Source organism: Gossypium hirsutum, chromosome A10 (assembly GCF_007990345.1).
Source record: "Gossypium hirsutum isolate 1008001.06 chromosome A10, Gossypium_hirsutum_v2.1, whole genome shotgun sequence".
Lineage (NCBI taxonomy): Eukaryota > Viridiplantae > Streptophyta > Magnoliopsida > Malvales > Malvaceae > Gossypium > Gossypium hirsutum.
Window position 1 is genome coordinate 21,523,109 of NC_053433.1, and position 21,306 is coordinate 21,544,414.

At 31.3% G+C, this 21,306-nt stretch overlaps 1 protein-coding gene across 1 annotated transcript; it reads left to right on the top strand.

Annotated features, from left to right (window-relative positions):
* Window positions 1-17,083: 17,083 nt before the first annotated feature.
* On the top strand, window positions 17,084-21,306 carry LOC107897568 (cysteine-rich receptor-like protein kinase 42). Its single transcript, XM_016823061.2, has 6 exons — window positions 17,084-18,221; window positions 18,469-18,579; window positions 18,655-19,005; window positions 19,459-19,696; window positions 20,056-20,197; window positions 20,524-21,306. Exons 1-6 carry the CDS (start codon window positions 17,456-17,458, stop codon window positions 20,884-20,886), a joined length of 1,971 nt encoding a protein of 656 aa, XP_016678550.2. The 5' UTR covers window positions 17,084-17,455; the 3' UTR covers window positions 20,887-21,306.

The window sequence follows — 21,306 nt, forward strand, 5'->3', positions numbered from 1 at the left end:
GTTTAGTGTTTTATAGTTATGGTATTAGTGTTTAGGGTTTTAGGTGTTAGGGTTTAAGGGTTTAAAGGTTATGGATTTTGATAAAAATGACAAAAAATTAATTTATTTTAGGGTTTAAGTAAGCAATAAGGTTTTTTTAATTCCTTTTGTACCTTGTAATATATATATATTTAGAGTTTCGGGTTTAGGGTTTAGGGATAAAATTTGAGAAGTTAAATTTTATCAAAATCAATTTGGATAAATTCTATCAGCTACACAAAAAATTAAACTCGTGGATAGAAACTCTTCGTAAGGAAGTTTGGTTTCATATTTTAAAATTATTTTCGTACACAATTATAAAATTTTATAAATTAAATATATTGTTTGAAACAAAAACAAACTTAATTTAAAGGAATTTAAGAAATAATTAAACTATAAAAATTTATTAGTGGCGTTTTTTACTAAAACGCCGCAAAAAAAACATTTTGCTTTAAACAAAACGGTGCCGTTTTTAGTGGCGTCTTTAGTGGCATTAGCGGCGCTAGGTGAAAAACGCCACAATAGATCGAGCATCAGCGGCGCTACGGAAAAAAAGTCGTAAAAAACATTTTACTTTAAATCAAACGGGACCGCTTTAAGTTGCGCCTTTAATGGCATTAGCGGCGCTAGGCAAAAAACTCTGCAATAGATCGAGCATTAGAAGCGCTATGTAAAAAACGCAGCAAAAAATATTTTACTTTAAATAAAACAAGTGGCGTCTTTAATGGCATTAGTGGCACTAGGTGATAAACGCTACAAAAAAACATTTTACTTAAACAAAACAGTGCCGTTTGAAGTGGCGTCTTCAGTGGCATTAGCAGCGTTAGGTGAAAAACATCGCAATAGATTGAGCATTAGCGACACTTTGTGAAAAACGCAGCAAAAAAAATTTACTTTAAGCAAAACATCGTCGTATTAAGTGGCGCCTTTAGTGGCATTAGCGGCGCTAGCTTGCAAACGCCGCAATAGATCAAGCATTAGCGATGCTTGGTAAAAAACAACGCAAATGGTCATTTTGTTTTATACCAAAACTGCATCGTTTTACTGTCCTCCATTTTATCCAAAGTACTATACCCGAAACACCTTACTTTTCCCCCAACAAAATTTGCCCAAATCCCTAAATTTTCCCCAAATCAAAATTCCAACCTATCTGCTGCTGATGACGCCGACCCAACCACCTGCTGCATCACCGTCGCCGTTGCTCTCCATTGCCGCAACCAATCAGTAAATTTCATTCTTCTGCCATCACTTTTCCGAGATTTAGCATGCCTAGATTTAACGTTTGGGTTTTGATAAATGTTGATTTTACAGTAACTTTTTATAATGGAAAATGTTAGGTATATGCTTGAAGCTAGGGAAGAGAATAAGGGTGAAATGAGTATCAAAGGTGAAGAGAAGTTAGTGGATTGAAGCTTGGCGTTGAACCTACTGTTTTGGGAAGCTTATTAAGGTTAGTGTTCTTTTGAATTTTAGCATGCTTGTGCAAAATAAAATTTAAATATTTATCGGGCATGGTTGTAAATGTAAATAATATGGAAAAGAATTAAAAGAATGGCTTGCTGATATTACATCTCCATTACTGCCAAATATGAACATAAATCCAATTGAATTCCTATGTATTTTGGTTCCATGAATGTTTTGTCGTTATTACCTGTTGCTGTTAAGGATTTTCTCTTTTTGAAAATATGTTAAACTTCATACATAATAGGATGAGCTTTATGGTTTTTTCATTTAATAACTTGTTATTTAATAGTATATTTGAAGTATGAAAAGTTGAAAAAGTTTTCTTTAACAAGGTGTCATTAGTAATATTCTCGGGCATAATTTTAATTGAGAACCTATCCTAAACATTGTAGAGTTAGTATACTAACTCACAATTTTAAAGTCTTGCAACTTCAAGTGCACTCAATAATCACAAGCTTTAGATAGGAGATCTTGCAACTTCAAGTGTATCAAATTATAAAATTATAATATTCTGATGGTCATGTATTTCTCGTAAATTAATCCACAATTCAAGTGGACCTTTCACAATCAAATATTTTACTTTCAACTCTTCATGGGGATGATGAGAAAGGAAGATCACAGAGACAATCACAATTAATTTAATAGCTAATCAAATCTTTAAGCATAAGTATCTTGCATTCAATAACCAAATATTTCTCTATCCTTTTCAAAATCAAAACAGGTCAATATTCATAGCAAAAGTGATTCATACCAAATATTATTTTTTTCATTCACAATCTTAATATGAGATCCACTACAGTGAATGTCTCTATAGGATTATGCATTAACCATCACTAATTTTGTTCCTTCAGATACTTATATATTAGGTCTTCTGGAGCTTTCATCTAATTTTGTAGTATCAAATATTGATATATTAGCTAGCTCTTTTGGAGCTTTTATCTCATTTCTATTGATATATTAGCTCTTTTGTAGCTTTCAACTATTTTTCATATCACATTGATAACATAAGTTCTCTCTACCTTTTGTAGGGTTATCTTAAGAATCACATTGTTTACTTATTTATCTCAATGTTTTCACTTTTAACGGTTATTATTGTTACTTATCATGTCCATGATTATATCCTAAATTTGTATGTCGCATTCAGTTTGGATAATGGAAGAAATCTAGTAGGATGAATTTCTAAACGTCTCAATAGATTCTTTATTTCAAAAGAACCAATATCACAAAAGCTTATCTTTGAGCCAGTAATTAATACATATTTAAAGAACCAAAGAATTTTTTAGATACAATTTATCAATATATATTTAAAACAATCAATAACATTTTTAGATAATCCAAAAAAAATTATCATATGTACTAACATGATATTAATATATTTATACTAAAACTCATGCTTTTAAAATATTATTAAAAGAATCTTAATATACGAAATTATTCTCTTTTCTTTTTAAATATTATAAGACATTAGAAAATCATTTGAAAATAATATATTACAAAGGTTGATGTGAAAAAATAAAATAAAATAAAGAACACACAAATTTTACGTGAAAACCCTTTCGGGAAAAAATCAGAGGCAGAGGAGAAGAAAATTCACTATGTCGAATTTGAATGATTACAAGAGGAATAGACTATGTCTATTTATAGGCTTGTAAAGCCATATTCTAGTAAGACTGAAACACCTTATTCTAATCAATATAAAATAGATGGAGTTTAATAAGGTTTAAAAAACTTTATTTTAAAATAAAATAAAAGAAGTGTAGTTCTATATGGATTTTACTTTTATTTTATTTTACCACTGTATTTTATTTAAACAAGGATTCAGGTCATTTAATTCTAACAGTTGATTAGTAAACCTTACGAACCTATCTGTATTTAATAATCTAACTTAATAATTTGATTAGATTTAGAACAAATAAAATAATAATAATCACAGTCACATCTAACAAAATATGTTGAAACTTCTTACCAATCTAAATTTTGTTTGATAATCAAAGATCAAGAACCAAATACAATGCTGAGATCGAATCTGTCACCACCCTCGAAAAGATAAGCAATAAATTAATCAAATCAATCATTGATATAAAAGGAATCACAATTTGAAACATTAAATAAAACAAACTTCCTATAAATCTCTGTACAACTTCAAGTTTTTTTTTGACAATTTTAGCTATCTTTTCTTCTGCAAGAAACAGATAAATATATTTGTTTATATATATATATTGGCATTAAAGCTTCAAAATTGTTTATGTTCCTAAGTGGTTAAAGGTCCTCTTGTAATTTCTAGAGGATTTGGGTATTTTGGTGGTTTTCTCAGTTTTTTTCTTCTCACCGTCGTTATTGGTTTTATAAAATACTTGACATGAAATAATAGTGGTAATTGCGCGGCTGGATAGTTAAAGAAGAAGAATTTAACCTTTAAGGCTTGGGTTTGATCCTGATTGGATTTAGGAATATTTTATTTTATTTTTCAAAATTTTTGTTTAAGAAAAACAAGGTTAGAAGATTTTGGAAGCGGATCAAGTATTGTGTTGATAATGTGTTATGAAATAAATAATAAAGAGAGTAAAAGAATAAAGAAATTGGGAGACCAAAAGAACTACGATATTTTATTGATTAATAGGGATGTTACAATGCTTTTCCAAAGTTTATATTTATAGACATAAGAAGTATAAATAAAAAAAACTCTACTTCTAATGAATATTAAAATCCTAAAGTACATAAAACTTATCTTAATTTTGATAGAGATCCACGTAATAATAAATATTCACAACAAATTATTATTAACCTAAAATAATTGTTTCATCTTATATATATGTCAAATTTTGCTATAAGTGTATGTACTTTAAATAAGTTGTGGATTTAGTCTTTGTACTTTAATTTAGTCAATTCTAGTCCTTGTACTTTTTTAATTGGTTAATTTTAGTCTTAACAAACTGTAGTAACAGTTAAATATGTTTGGTTAAATTTTGCTATTAATTTTGTACTATACATAAAGTTGTAAGTTTAGTCCATGTTCTCTAATTAGATAATTTGTTACTCCCTCTATTTGTGAATTTCAAAATTTTAGTCTTTACGTAAGCGACATTCTTTAAATCCATAACTAACTTTTTTATAAGTAACAAGTGAAAAGAGCAAATTGACATGACATTATATATATGATAAATATGTTTGTCAAATCAAATTTTGAAAATAAAAAAAATTAATAAATTTAATAATTATTGTTCAGTTAAGACTAAAAACATAAAATTTATAAAATATAGGGACTAAAAAAGACCATATTAAAGTGCAAAGCATAAATCTACAACTTAATAAAATATAGGGTTTAATGACAAAATTTTAACCATATATGCACGCACATAATTTTATGTCTTCTTTTAAACTTTTAAAACAAGTCCTCAAAGAAAGATATTTGCGCTGATGTAAATTTTTTTTGTAAAAAAAAATCTAATGTATTAATAAAAAGAATAATATTATGTGTTGATAAGTGTCTATAAAGATATATTAAAATATAAAGAAATAAATTTTATTTTTTTGTTAAAATTTGTCCTTAATAATATTTTTAATTTTTAATTAACTTAAATCTTATGTAAGGATTAGCACAAACGTAATTCAATTTTCTTTTTAAATATAAGAATATAAAAAGTTTAACTTTATAACTCCAAACATTTTTTATACAATAATTTCTAAGTGTTTTAATTTTAAAATGTACCAATTTAAATAAAATATTTTAAGAAAGAAACATTTTTAAAAAATATTTAAAAATGATATTTGAATAATTTTTAAAATATTTATGTTATTATAATTTGGGAAATATTTGTTGCACTGTTAATGGAGTTTTTAAACTCCAGAAGCAGGGTTGAAGAGAGAGAAACATTTTAGAGGTCTGAAATTAAATTGTATATTTTTACGATAGTAAAAATATAATTTTATCATTTTTACGATAGTAAAAATTAAATTATTATAAACTTTAAAGGGATTTAAATGGAAATTTTTCATTTTAGGGGGTCGGGGCCCTTGTCAGCCCCTTTGGCTATGCCCCTAGGTCAAAAAGTTGACAAATATCTTATGGGGGTGTAATAAAATATTAAAAATAAATATTAGAAAAGAGACATTTGACAATTTTTTAAGACAGTTTGTAGAATAAAAAAAAGTGCATTGTGAAAGGATATAATATAGCAAAAATTAAAGTATTAGTAAATGTTACTTTTTTTAACAATATAAGCCTATTGTAAGATGTTTGGGACTAAGGGATATTTGATGTTTTGGTGCTACAAAGAATGGCATGTTTGATAAAACATCAATTGATTTTTAGTCCAGACTCTTTAATTCTTCACTTGAATCACTTGATGAAGTTATGAATCTATGAAATCAGGATTGAGGAGATTTGTATATCTCTTGATGAAGTTATGAGTCTATCATATAAGAATTTAGGAGACATAGGTTATGCATTGAATTGAGAAGCACTTGATCTTGTTCATTGTGGAACTTTTACTTGAGCGCATTGAGAGAAATAATCAAATGTGTGATTTGATTAGTGTCTTAAATTTTCAAGGGAAAAATTGAGAGGGGAGATATCTATATCCCAAATACAAAGGTGAAAAGTCTAAATTAATGAGTGCTAGAATTTAAAAACACTTATTGTACAATATGCTAAAATAGTGAATGTTATCCCGCAACCAAGTGCATTGATGCTGAATAATAATTTCATATTTTTAATGCTTTGTTTTTTGTGTTGTCATTTCTCTTACTTAGTATTAATATTTACTTTATTTGTTGATTTTTTATTATATTATCTTAGTTAATTAGTGAATTGAGTAAATAGCTGAAATAGTCCCTAATATTTTTATTTTTATGCAGGCCCTATCTTAAAAATATTTCCTAACCAATTTATATCCTGGTAATTATTATTTGACAATACTTGCAATTATCAAGTGAATAATGAACACTAACTAATTTGTGGCCTAATGAAATAATTATTTTCATTTAAGTCCCAAAATACAATTAAATCACTGATACTAACTCTATTAAATAGTTATAATTAAAAAGTTCAGCATGTATATATGAATCATTATAATATCTCAAAAACATAAGTCAGGTGTGCACATTGAGGTAAACTTTAAATTAAAATTATTCAATGAAATTAACTTAAGTGACCAGATTTGTTTCCTTAAGGAGGTTACGTAACAAATTAAATTATCATAAATTATTCTTCACTGAATTAATTTTAGAAATTAATTATTTGAAATCATCTAACTTTTAAAACAAAAATTATATATTAAAAGGATTATATATTTTTCATTTTATTCTAAAAAAATTATTATTCAAATTTGGATGCATAAAATTTTAAAATCTCAATATTCACAATCCAACTATACTTCATTGTGGGTTGGCCCGAGTCCCACTCAACAAGTGAGAGGATTTGAGTAAAAATGGGTTTAGTTAAAAAAATGAGGCCTTTTTTCTAAACAAGTCGGGTATTGATAAGTTTTTTTTGGTTCGGGCCCAACCCAGTCCGAAATTGAAAAAAAAAAAGAAGAACCTGTTGCATTTTGCTGCTGTTTTTACTAATGTTTTGTCATTGTTTTAATGTTGTTTTATTATTATATTACTGCTATTTTGTTGTTACTGTTAGATATTGTATAACTCTTGTTTTATTGTTAATTTTGTTACTATTTTAGAAGTATTTACTTGTTAAGTTACACCTATCTTAGTGTTATTTAAATATAAATAATTTTTTTAAATTTTTTAATATTTTTAGTATATTTGATGCATTATATTTTTTAAAATTTTTTATATAAAAATAATAATATAAAAAAAGACAGACCAAACCTAATTCAAGTTTTAGTATTTTGATCCGGATCAAGATTAAAAAAAATTTTAGACAAATTCAAACTTAAAAAATAAGCTTAAAATACTATTGAGACCCGACCCTACTTATTATTACCTCTAAACACAATCAAATCTAATTAATAAAATTAATTTTACGAGACCAAGTGTTATTTATTTATCTTACTGATGCCATTTTCAAGAATTGTTTGAAAAGATGTTAGTGGTGGTAGTTCTGTAGGTTGTAGCTTCCGATTTGGAAATATCCCTAAAAGACAAAATAAATTCAAAAGTATCTTTTGTTTTTTTAAGAGGCAGGTTCTTTTACAGGTTGCATTTAATTTTTATCTCGTTAAAATATATTATCAGCCTATGAACTTTTAGAGAATTTGATATTTAATCCTTATGTTTTAAAAGTTAAAAGTTCAATCTTTTTTCTTTTTTAATTTAAAAATTGTAATTCGATTCAATTATCATTGTTGTTGAGAGTTTTGGGCAAGATTTGTTAACTTAACATACTTATTTTTTATCAATCATATGCTACATTATATTGAGGCAACTTAATCAAGTGCTAAATTGATAAATTTTAATGGAAAATACTAATAATGTTAATGATTGAACTGGAATTTTTGAATAAAAAAAATAAGATTTAATTTTTAACTTTTTAAAGAGAAAGAACTAAATATCACTTTTTTGTTAACGTACAATGACTACTAATATATTTTAACCTTTTTATCTCTCGTATTTTAATTTTATTTCTATAAAAATCTATTAATAATATGTATAGTATAAATTTTAATATATTATATAACTATCAACATTAATATTTCTTTTCTTTTTAATAATTGAGATAAAGGAATAAAATTGCTTCTAATGAAACTGAAAACTTTTATGCCTCACAATTTAATAATTTAATGTGTAAATTATAAAAATAGTCACTTTTGTTTGTCTTAGATTACATTTTAGTCACTTACATTATCTTTTTGTTACAAAGTGGTCACTCAGCTCGTTACCTCCCTAACGGAGGTCCTACATGGCAGTCCAAACGAGTTTTAAATGCCAGCTTGGATGTCCTATGTGGCAATCCAAATTAAATTTATTTAATTAAAAACCTATTTTTATCCCAGCAACTGGACATCCAAATTGGCATTTAAAACCCATTTGGACTGCCACGTAGGGTTGCCGTTAGGGAGATAATAGAATTTAACGGTAAAATGACTATTTTATAACGAAATAATAACGTAAGTGACTAAAATATAACATTTTAAATATAAATGATTAAAATATAATTTGAGGCACCTAACAGTGTTACTTTTATATTTTATTCCTAAATTATGGGGTTGTTAGTAATAATTAATTTTATGAAATAATTATTATGAGGAAGAAAAAATGTGAGACTGTTGTGGATTAGAGGTTGGGCGTTAGAAGGTCAAAAATAAAAGGAATAAAAAAAGAATAAAAAAGAATAAGGAAAGGCGAAGATGGTGGTTATTGGTTTGAATAGGTTGGATGTGAAACAAAATTGACATTCATTTTCTATGGTGGGCTAAGCAAAGTCAAATTTCTCGCCCCTCCATTTGGACCGTCAAATCAGGAGCCTTCTTCCTTTTTCTAAGACAACATTTATTATTGCTTTCCAGATTTTTCTAAACATCACATTACTTACAACAAGACTTGTACTTTATTGGATTTTGATTTATTATTGACTTAAATTTGAGAATTTTGAATTAAAAAAAATTGTGTATTTTTAATGATAAAAAAATTAATTAGATCATTTCGTTAATGAAAAATATTAGTTGATCGGTTTAACCGTTAAAAGCGTTGACGTAGCTACACAAAGAGATGACACGTGGCAGGATATTGATATATCATTCAAAGAGAGATAATTAATGAAAAAGTCATTCTGACGTACACTTCGAAATTTTATTATTCAATTAATATTTTTTAAAATAAAGGGAACATATGTCTCGTAGACAATACAACAATGCGTACTATCCTTAGGGATAAGAAGCATTTTTCTTGTATGGTAATAAACGAACTAATTTTTGGTGGTACAAAATTAATTAAAGGCTCTGGAAAAGCATATATATTGTTACCCTATGTTCAATGTGGTAATGGAACATATTAATCTTTCATAGTACAAAATTGGTTCTAAGCTTCAAAAGAGCTAATATATTGTTATTTGAAGAAACAAAGCAATAATTAATGAATGGAGTCTAAAGAGCAAGAGGAAACTAGAAAAGGGAGGAGCGATAATCGATCAACACAAACTGGACCAGTCAGTATTCAAGAAGGTAATGCAGATGTGGCCATGGAAATTTTTTCGGCCCTAGATAGGCCTAGGTCCTAGAAAGATCACCTCATGGAAAAAGGCTTATGAGTCGACGACAAAGTAAAAATACCAACTAAAGAAGAAGACGGTGATGACTTAGATCTACTTGATGAAGATATTGTGAGATCTTAGGTAAATGGCATACCAGCAATCGACTTTTCTGACAGGATTAATCAACTACTCATAAAAGATATGAAACATACAGTGATTATAAAACTATTAGGAATGAACATTGGATACAGAACTCTACAAAATAAGATTCATTCTCTATGGTGCTCGAATCAACTGTTCCAACTAATGGATATCGAAAACGGTTATTATTTGGCCAAATTCCATAACCCAGTAGATTTTGAAAGGGTGTTAAGCCAGGGGCCATGGATAGCCTATGGTCAGTACTTAACCGTTCAACCCTGGAGCATTGAATTCAACCCCTCACAGCCTTACCCAAATATGGTTATGGCTTGGATACTGCTACCAAGATTTCCTGGGCATATGTACAAAAAGAAAATACTCTGGGAAATAAGAGGAATAATAAGAAGGGTTGCAAAATTGGATTTCAATACCAATAATGGAGTTCGGGGAAAATTTGCAAGAATGGCGGTTTATGTCAATCTTGGAAAGGCCTTTACATCTCAAGTATTTGTCAATGGAGTATTGTAAAGAATTGAGTATGAATACCTTCCTACAGTATGCTTTTCTTGCAATCATTATGGACATACACAAGATATTTTCCCAAAATCGACGATTGAACATCAAGAGAAGGGGGAAAGCAGAATTGAGTGTGAAAGAATCCAGGAAACAAGACTTCAATCAGGGGAACGCAACCCCACAACCAGCTCCAACGCTTATGGTCCATGGATGATTTTGGAAAAGTGAAATCGGTGGTGGGCAAAAAAAAAAATACCATCAACGGCGCAGCCAAAGAGAAGATACAAAGAAGCATTCAGCTTCAGCCACTTGAAAACCTAAATGATAAGTTGGGCTCACATGAAAATAGGACCACTAAAGAAACCCATACGACCCAAAAGGAATCAGGGCCTACAGCCGAATATACAACTACACCAACTGGATCTCCACCCACAAGCCAATTTCAGCAAAGACCTGGTAAGAAAATTACAAATACTATAGACTTGAGCAATCAAAATCAATTCAGAAACAAAGGGCCTAACGCACCCCCTGAAAAAGATTAGAAAAAGCTCAACCTAGAGGAACATAGCTAATCAGGCCAAAAGCAATGTGAATCTAGAACAAAAAAAAAAGAAAAAGGAGTAGTTGTCGGTGCATAAACAGACACAATAAACACGAAAGCTCTACAGACTTGACCTTCAGAAAACAATTCATGGATAGGTACAATGGAGGTCCAAACGAACGATACGAAACAGATTGCAGGGGAAATCTATGGTACACAATCAGGAGCAAATTTGGTCTCACACCCTAGTCACTGTTTCACTACCGACAGTCTACTAGAAGTTGCGGTAATCCCGTCTAATGGAGTATTAGACCCAACTAAGCACTCAGCAGTAAGGTTTAAAGAAGCTGGTACTCTCAGGGAAAAATAAGAGGAGTTTTCAACAAATAAAATAGGACGACAGAATAATGCACCTTCAGTGCGCATCAGTGGGGGGCACACCAATGGAGGGAAAATAAGCAGCAATTCGAATGGGCAAAAACTTAAAAGAATTATTCGAGATAAAGGAAGCTTTTTCTAAGCTACATCTCCCAAAGCTCCTTTGATAAATTCAATAACTAATATGTTAGAACTGTTACAAGAACAAGTTAAGCAAGGATTTTTCAGCAAAGCAAATGAGGAAGGAACTGAATGTGAAGAAAGTAAGAGTGCTGCAAGGCAACAAAACTAATTTGGGTATGACTTTTTTAAATGGTTTATAATGAATCCTAATTTTAATATATCATCTTTTGTTTAGAACTGTCAAGGATGCGCAGGTGCTAAATTTTCAAGCATCTTTAGAGAATATAATGTGGACTTTAGACCAGACATTGTCGGCCTTTTAGAACCAAATATGAGTAGTGGCAAGGCAGGTGACATAATTACTAAATTAGGCTTTCACCACTCTCATTGAATTGAAGCAAAAGGCTTTTCCGGTGGAATTTGGGTTGGTTGGAAGGATACAATTCAACTTGAAATAATCCAAAATCACCCTCAATTTATTCTTGTAAAAATTCATAACGGAAGGATAATATAACCCATCCTAATTGCTATTGTCTACAGAAATCCCAATCCATTAAGAGGAAGAGTTTATGGGAAGCTCTAAAAGCAATTATACCATCTGATAATACCTCTTAGATGGCATTAGGGGATTTTAATGCGTTGTCCTCTGAATAAGACAAAAAAGGTTGCAGCATCATAAGGAAAAGGTGTCCACACTTCAAAAAATTCCTTGAATCCAAGAACCTCCAAGACTTGGGTTTTTAAGGACCCTCTTTTACTTAGCAACGAGAAGGAGTCTTCGAAAGATTGGATCGAGCGATAGCAAATGAAGCTTGGTGTCAATCGTTTCCTCAGTGTTTAATAACACATCTCACTTGAATTAAATCTGATCATAAGCCATTGTTAGTTAATATTAATCCTAACTTTAAACTCTTTATATGAAGACCTTTCTGGTTTCTCACTGGATGGGCACAACACCAAGACTTCTCAAACATAGTCAATAACTCATAGAACTACAGTAGAGACATGTACAGTTCCTTAAATTAGCTCACTGCAAATCTTAAAGTCTTAAACAAAAATGTATATGGGCATATTGGAATTCGCAAGCAGAAACTAATGAAATCTTTAAGTTCAATACAAATGAAATTGGAAATAACATATTCGTATTCACTAGCCCAGAAAGAAGTGAGAATTAGGGCAGAACTCGAGAATGTACTTAGTCATGAGGAATTATTGTGGAAGTAGAAATCCAGGTACGACAGGCTCAAAATAGGGGATAGGAATACGAAATTCTTCCATAGCCGAACAATGCACAAAAAAAATTAATCTCATTACTGCACTCCGCAACACAAGCAGAGATTGGCTGTATAACGGGATGACATACAAGTAGAAGTAGTTAATTTTTTTCAAAAATTATATGGTGAGAAACCGGACAGATCAGGAGAGATACCCCCAAGTCACATCCCTTCATTAGAAGATAGTGACATCGAATTTTTACAAAAAGAAGTTATGAATGAGGAAATCAAAGCAAAACTTTTTGATATAGCTCCTCTAAAAGCTCTTGGAAGCGATGGATACCATGTTTTTTTTCTTCCAAAATCAATGGGATAACATAGAAGGTGCAATATGTGCTTGGGTCAAAGAAGTATTCAATAGACGACACATTGACCCAGAACTCAACAACACACTAATCGTCCTTATCCCAAAGGTTGCTCAACCAGAAGAAATATCTCAATTTAGACCAATAAGCCTTTGCAACGTCCTTTATAAACTGGTTATGAAAGTAATAACCAATAGATTCAAAATTATTTTCCCTAAAATTATCTCATAGGAACAAGCTAGGTTCATCGCTGGAAGGAACATCACTGACAACATTATCATAGTACAAAAAGTCATTCACTCAATGAGTGGAAAAAATAAGAAATGGATTACGATCAAAATCGACTTGGAAAAAGCCTATGATAGAGTCTGATGGGACTTCATTGATAAATCTTTCCAAGCTGCCAGAATTCTAGACTATTTACGAAAAGTTATCATGCTAGCTATCACAACGACTACTATGCAAGTATTATGTAATGGGGTGCCCACTGAAAAATTTAAACCTACAAGAGGAATAAGGAAAGATAGTATTTTATCACCCTATTTATTCATTCTATGCATGGAATGGCTAGGGCAGAGCTTCCAATCCTCCATCTCTTCAAGAGACTGAATACCGATTAAATTATCCAGAACTGGACCCAACTTGTCGCACTTATTTTTCGCAGATGATTTGGTGATTTTTTCAAAAGTAGATATTAAACATGGCTTACTTTTAAAGGAAACTCTTGATCAGTTTTGCAGTTTTTTAGGGCACTGTGTCAACACAAGGAAAACTAATATATTTTTTTCAAAAAGGGTAGTAGAGGACTTAAGCAATAGACTTAGTGGGATCTTAGGATACCAGAAAGTACAAGAATTAGGTAAATATTTAGGTATACCCTTATTCCACAAAAGAATCACTAAATCTACAATGCAATTCGTAGTCAATAAGGTCAGGTCAAAATTATGCAACTACAATGAAAAGTAATTATCCATAGCATGACGCTTTACCCTTGTGCAATCAGTCCTCTTAACTATTCCTAATTATTTCACGCAATCCATAAAAATTCCAAAAGGAATGTGTGATGAAATTGAACGCCTCGCAAGGCAGTTCATTTAGGGAGCTAGCACAGGAGGTAGGAAGCTGGCACTTGTTGATTGGGGAACAATATGCCAACCCAAAACATGTGGTGGATTAGGCTTAAGAAGTTTACAAGAGCAAAATAACTCATTCTTGCTAAAATTAGGAATTAATCTCATCTCTAATCAAAATACCTTGCAGACGCGTGTGTTACGTTCAAAATATAGAATGAAAGAGATAATTCCAGAGGACATAGAAAAAAGCAATAGCTCTGTATTATGGAAAGCAATTGAGAAGATTTGGCCAATATTAAAAGAAAATATATGTTGGTCGATTAAAGCAGAAACAGAAATTTGCTGCTGGAAGGATCACTGGATTCCTACAGTTAGACCACTGATCAACCATGTCCAAAATTCAAATAGACTAATAAATGACTGTCTACTCAAAGATATGATAACAACAGAAGGGGACTGGAACCTAGAAGTGTTCAAAGAAAATTTAACAGATGAAATAATACAAAAAATTATTGACTTACTTCCTCCACACCATCTAGCAGGGGCCGATGAAATTAAATGGATGCCTACCTCCATGGAAAAATTTTTGATCAAAAATGCATACCAAATGATAACAAAGAATTCATGGCACAATCAGGATCCAAAGTGGAAGGAAATATGGAAATATCCAGGTCCCCAACGTATTCAGTTTTTCCTATGGTTAGCTTGCAAAAACGATTGCTCACCAATTTAGAAAGAACACGAAGAAGGCTCAACTATAACACCTCTTGTCTTATCTGCCAACATAATACAGAAGATGTTTTACATGTCCCTCGAGATTGTCCGACAACTAAAGAAATTTGGTTAAACATTGTTCATCCAAATTGGCAAACCCAATTCTTTTCAAATAATAATACTTTTGATTGGGTGAAGGAAAATTTAAGACATCATGAGTGGCTCACATGGGCTAATACTTTCTAGCATACCCTTTTCGTGCTGGCGAATATGGAAAAATAGGAACTTATTTGTTTTCCAAGGTTTAACATGGAGTCTAGCAGAGACTATCAAAATTTCTGTCTACTGGGCGAGACAGTATACCAAGTGACATATGCAGGATCTATCTCAAGATACAAACAGGAAAATTGAGTAGAATTTAAGAACAATTGTAGAATAAAATATAGATTTAGGATTTGTTTTTCTTTAATTTAATTTGTTTTTACACCAAAAAAAGAAGAAGCAATAATTAATGCATTATGTTCTAATCAGTCTCAAATAAATTATTTTGTTTTAAAAAATATACATTATAACAAATATCATATTGCGACTGTGGATGAGGATACGATTAATTAAATCTAACATATTGGGTAAGAATTTTGTATTGAAAAACTATCACATTTTCCTCTAGTTGGTAATATGTATATATTAGTATGGTTAAAACATATGAGATGGTAAACCATAAATTTACATTAGTATCGTTGAATCAAGTGCATAGTAAACTAGAAGTTTACTAGTGCGACAAGATAAGAATTTACATGAATATTTATTAAAAAACCTGAAGATTCTTCAGTTATTAAGTGTTGTTTTTTCTCAAAGAAGATTTCTTAAATCTCTTGCATTTTTGAAAGAAATATGAATTCATTTATTTGAAAAATAAAATGTTTTAATATTATTTTAATATATGCATCTATAAGATAATCACGTGTGAGTTCTTAAATCGCAACCTGGAGTTTGCAAGATTATTTTGTTTAATGATTTGTTTAAGTACAAAACTTTTTAGATATTTGTAAAAATAATTGGCATTTGTGTTAGTCTAATAATTTTTAAAAAATAAATTAGTTATATTTTTATAAAATTTTAATTAATTAATTAATTAATTATTGTTGGTTTGGTTGGCAAATCAATCGAACTGGGAACAGGTGGTCTAACATGTTCAACCACTAGCTCAATTATTCAAACACTGAATATGGCATTTTAAGATTGTATCACATCATCACTGGAAATTTATATATGTATGTTTTAATTTTCAAGTGAGCCAATTATCAAACATTTATATTTTTAAAGTTTAGGGATTAAAATGGACTTAGTTGTCAAGTTTAAGTAGTAAATTAGAACAAAAAATATATAAATACCAAAATAAACCTAGTTACCAAATTGAAGGGCCAAAAATTATATTATTCCACGTATATTTTTTAAGTAAAAATAAAATATTTTATATGATAAAAAATGTGTAACTCATATTTTATAATTAAGCATTAATATGAAATTAACTTTTCAATTATTTTTAAAAATTTAAACTTGAACATTTAAAAATATATTAAAACCAAATTGCTAAATGTAGATTTTATATTTGAAAGAAAATGAGAAAAGAAAAAACAAATTTTTTTATCAATATAAATTTCGTATTAGAAATTAAATACGAGACAAAATCAACATAAATATTTAAAAAGAAAAAAAAAACACAGTAGATAAGAGGGTCCGTCACTTAGTAGAAAAAAGAATTGTAAGAATAAAGATGTCCTGAGATAGTGAAGTAAGATTAAACAAATTGACAAGGCAAATTGATTGAAGTGCAAAGGATCAAGTCAAATACACCCAAATGTCAAATTTTATGACCTGATTTTCTAGAAGGAAATGATTAAAATGAAAAAAAATTTTAAAAAAAAAGTTGTAAAATTAAAAATATTATTTTATTTTGGACCAAAACGTTTCCAACAAGAAATGAGAACATGATATTGAATTTTGTTGTGAAAATGTTTTTCCATTAAAATATATAAATTTATTCATTTCTTGGATGGTAAGATTGGTCTTATACGTATAATAAAATTTAAATTAATCCTAAAAAAGATAAATTTAAAGAAAAATGCGGATTAGGATTGTGAATTAATTTTTTAATAATCTATTAAAAAATATTATTTGCATATTTAGGTGAAAATCATGTATTTATAATATAAAAATATGTGTAAGCAAATGAAATGATTTTTAATAATTTCAGTTGAAACTCTGATTAATAAGATGATACTAACTGAATAAAAAATTTTAGGAGTAGTATATTCAATATGTGACAATATTTTAAGTTTTATGGTATTTTAATAATTATATTAATTTATGAAATGGTATAGGTAAGATATTCCTTTCACTTGCTGCAAATCGATTTGAATAGTCGTTCTTTCCTCCATTTCAACAAAATTCTAACATTACACCTTCCCGAGTGTTGTTTCAATTGGACTATCTTTTCTTCCGCTTCAAGAATACCACAAATGTGAACCCAAATTTCATTTGATTGGTGCACTTTATTTTCTTCCTTCATTTCCATTTTTTCATGCAATTACCGGTTATAATAATCTAACTAATGCTTTTTCAAGCCAAAAATGGTGAAATATAGCCTCCCTCAGGTTAACACCACAAGTCAAATCTCTCAGTTTTAAACACTAGGTTCAAAGCCCAGGAAAAAAAGACAGAGAGAGAGAGAGAGAGAGAGGGTAAACACGAAATCTATGGAGTTTTCAGCCTTCAAACAAACGTACTGGAGATGGGTTTTCTTGTTGATATCTTCTTTGTTAGTTTCCAGCACTTTGGGTGATCCAAGAATTACAAACGCGGGGCTGTTCTGCGGCGTCTCCCAGGCGCTGAACGGGACGAACTACGTTCCGGATTTCACTGAGTTGATGAAAGAGCTGTCAGATGGGATCAGCAATAATCACTTTGCTTCATATCGGCTCAACTCTTCTCTTCCAATGTATGGATTGACTCAGTGCTATGAAGATTTAAAGCAAACGGATTGCCTCCTTTGCTATGCGGAGGCAAGGACTCGAATCCCGCGTTGCCTTCCTCGCTCAGCTCGAATCTTCCTTGATGGCTGCTTCTTGCGTTACGATTATGATAACAACTTCTTTCAAGAAGCTGTTTCACCGGTGGATACCGTGAATTGCAGTACCAACAACGTAACAATGTATCGTGAAGTAAATAACAGGAGGGTGAATTTGTTTGAGACAAACGTTGAGTATGCAGTTGGGAATGTAACGAGTATTGCTTTGAGAAAAGGAAGATTCGGGACGGCGGGGGTGGATGGGATTTATGCATTGGCGCAGTGTTGGGAGAGTCTTACGCCGGAAGGGTGCCGGCAGTGCCTGCAGAACGCGTCAATGTCGGTCAGGAGATGCATGCCCGGAGATGAAGGCAGAGCTTTGAATGCTGGGTGTTATTTGAGGTACTCCACCAGGAAGTTCTATAATGAAGGGGGAGATTCTGCGGATGATCATGGTAAAGTCTCTTGTCCTTTTTTAAAAGAAAAAAATTTCTGAGCTCTATTTTAATGCAAACATGAATTGAATTGATGTTGAAATGATGATGCCTGAAGCATGTGTTAAACACGGATATTTGAATGGAAAAAAATTGAAGAATTGTTGGGTGGTTTACAGGCGCCCTGTAACTTCTAAAAGAGCGAATTGTCTTTAATACTTGGTAACACGCCCAGTTGAATTAAATGTCTTCTTTTTCTATTTTCCAGGGATTTCAATTGGAGTCATCATCGCAATTGTCTCAGCAACATCTGCATTCCTAACACTAGCTATTTCAGCAGCTTATATTATATATACAAAAGTATCAAAGAGGAGAAGAGGTATAAAATCTCAAAGTTCAATGTTGTTCATTTCCCAATTTTGATGCATTATTAACCATCAAATTTGTTTCCCAGAGCTCGAAAATCTCGGCCGCATTTCGAAAAAGTTTGACAAATCGGGTTTGAAGTTCAAGTACGAAACTCTTGAGAAAGCAACAGATTATTTCAGTCTTTCAAGGAAACTAGGCCAAGGAGGAGCTGGTTCAGTGTTCATGGGGATTCTTCCTGATGGAAAAACCGTAGCTGTAAAGAGATTGGTATATAATACGAGACAATGGGTCGACGACTTCTTTAATGAAGTTAATTTGATCAGTAGAATCCAACACAAGAATCTGGTGAAGCTTCTTGGTGCTAGCATTGAGGGCCCCGAGAGTCTCCTGGTTTATGAATATGTGCCCAACAAAAGCCTTGATCAGTTCATTTTTGGTAATGTTTTGCTCTTTAAATGATTCGGTTTTCCCCTTTCTTGAACATATTTAGATAGATTTCTCTTTATAGAACTTAGAATCCATTGTTTGTGGCAACATTGTGAAGTTCTCTGTTCACGGAGTTTAAGTTATGTTCATAGACATGTTGTCACCACTGTTTAAATCTCCCATTTAAGACTCGAAGGATTTAAAGCTCTGTCAAATTAACATAAACAAGGTATTGCATCTCAAGTAATCCTACTCTATCTTGCTTCGGTTTTCCATTTTTATTGAGTAGTCGTATCTGATGCGTATCTTATTCCATACACAGCATAAATATATATAGAAGTGGATGTTGAACATAAATACTACGAGAAAATTGAAAAATCGGAGCAACACATGAAAATGATAGGGAACTATTAAATTCTTGTGCCTATCTCGAATGTGTTGATGATTTTTGTTTCAAATGCAGATGAGGAGAAATCAAAACTTCTAAACTGGAAGCAGAGGTTAAATATAATTGTTGGAACAGCTGAGGGTTTAGCTCATCTTCATGGAGGTGGGTCTCATGTAAGGATAATCCACAGGGACATTAAGTGCAGCAATGTTCTTTTAGATGATAATCTCAATGCGAAGATTGCGGATTTTGGGCTCGTTCGATGCTTAGCTACTGAAAAGAGCCATCTTAGCACTGGGATTGCTGGAACACTGTAAGTTTACAGTAGATTTATCTTATTTTGGTTTTTGCATTCCATCATTTCTATATATGACATTGGCTCAAAGTTTGATTAGTGCTGCATGAAGAAAAATACACATTTAGTCATGGATACAATATATTATTAGGCATTATGATTTCGGGTTAGTTCGATGTTGAGCTAGGGGTAAGAGTCACGTTAGCACTGGGATTGCTTGAGTTTAGAAAAGATTTATCTGATATAATTATGACATTGGTCCAAAGTTTGAGCAGTACTGCATAAAAAAAACATTTAGCCATGGATCCAACAGATTGAGACACATTAGGATTGACATTAAAGTATTCTTAAGAACTAGGTTTGGAATTTTCATGCAGCGGATACATGGCTCCTGAATACCTTGTTCGAGGTCAACTTTCTGAGAAAGCAGATGTTTATAGCTTTGGAGTGCTTGTTCTTGAGATTGTATGTGGTAAAAAGAATAGTAGCTTCACAACGACTGGTTCCCTTTTACAAACGGTAAGCTCCAATGTAACAATCGGGATTCAGACATCTCTCCCATGTCGCCACATGTTTTGGGATTTGGTCAATAACCATCACATAACTATAGGCCTTTCAAGGCTTTGTCACCCAACCTATACCTCCCTCCATGCTGGAAGAGGACAATACCTCTAATGTGAATGTATGGGGAGGTGATGACCTAATCCCTTTACATGCGGCGATGCAAGGAAGACATCTAAAATCTGGTCATTACACCCAAATCTTTTGTTTTTTTTGGAAAAGATGTTACAGATTACTACTATTTGTTGCTCTTAGATAACTAAAATTGAGATTTTCATCCTTAGGTTTGGACACTTTACAGATCAAATGTATTGGCTGAAGCTATAGATCCTTGCATAAGAGATGAAATGTCTGAAAAAGAGGCCCCAGAAGTGCTTCAGGTTGGGCTATTATGCACCCAAGCTTCTGTTCTCTTAAGACCATCAATGGCAGAAGTGGTTCAGATGTTAACCGATAAAGATTACGAAATTCCAACACCAAACCAACCACCATTCTTAAACGCTAATGTGCTTGAAGCAGCAAGTTCATCAAGGTCTTGTAGCACTGACAGTTTCGTTAACAATGCATTGAAAAAAATTCAGGGTTCCGGTACTTCCTCCGACACTACCAGGACTCGTAGTTCAGAAGATGCATCAAGAACACTGTGATCATCTCCATCGAAATATAAATTTGTAATGACTGAAATTCAGGCGTCTCCCTCGCAACACTGCACATAATGCGGTGATTTAAGTTTTGACCAACCTATGGATGCCTAAAGATGACAATCACGTCCGCGAGCAGAACATCCGAATCCCGGACATTAAAGAGTTGGAATCAAGGCATAAACTTGAATCCCAAGGATTCATCTTGCAAAAATTTTGGAAGGTAAGATGCCAATGTAGACTTGTCAATATGTAACTTATATTGCAGCATATCAGAAAAAAAGATATCAAAATCATTGTTCATTTGATGGATTTTGTTTTCCTAGGATTTTCAGAACTTAATTGAATTTCCAATTTTGGGGTTGTTGATGTTGTTTGTAAATATTATAATTAGATTAAAATTTGTGCAGCCATTTTGGACCTTAA

Bases quoted from the DNA above. Each gene is read 5' to 3' on its own strand.
- LOC107897568 (XM_016823061.2), top strand. From the start codon at position 17,456: ATGGAGTTTTCAGCCTTCAAACAAACGTACTGGAGATGGGTTTTCTTG. The intron at 18,222-18,468 runs GTAAAGTCTCTT...TCTATTTTCCAG, and splicing joins AGATTCTGCGGATGATCATG to GGATTTCAATTGGAGTCATC. The intron at 18,580-18,654 runs GTATAAAATCTC...TTTGTTTCCCAG, and splicing joins AGTATCAAAGAGGAGAAGAG to AGCTCGAAAATCTCGGCCGC.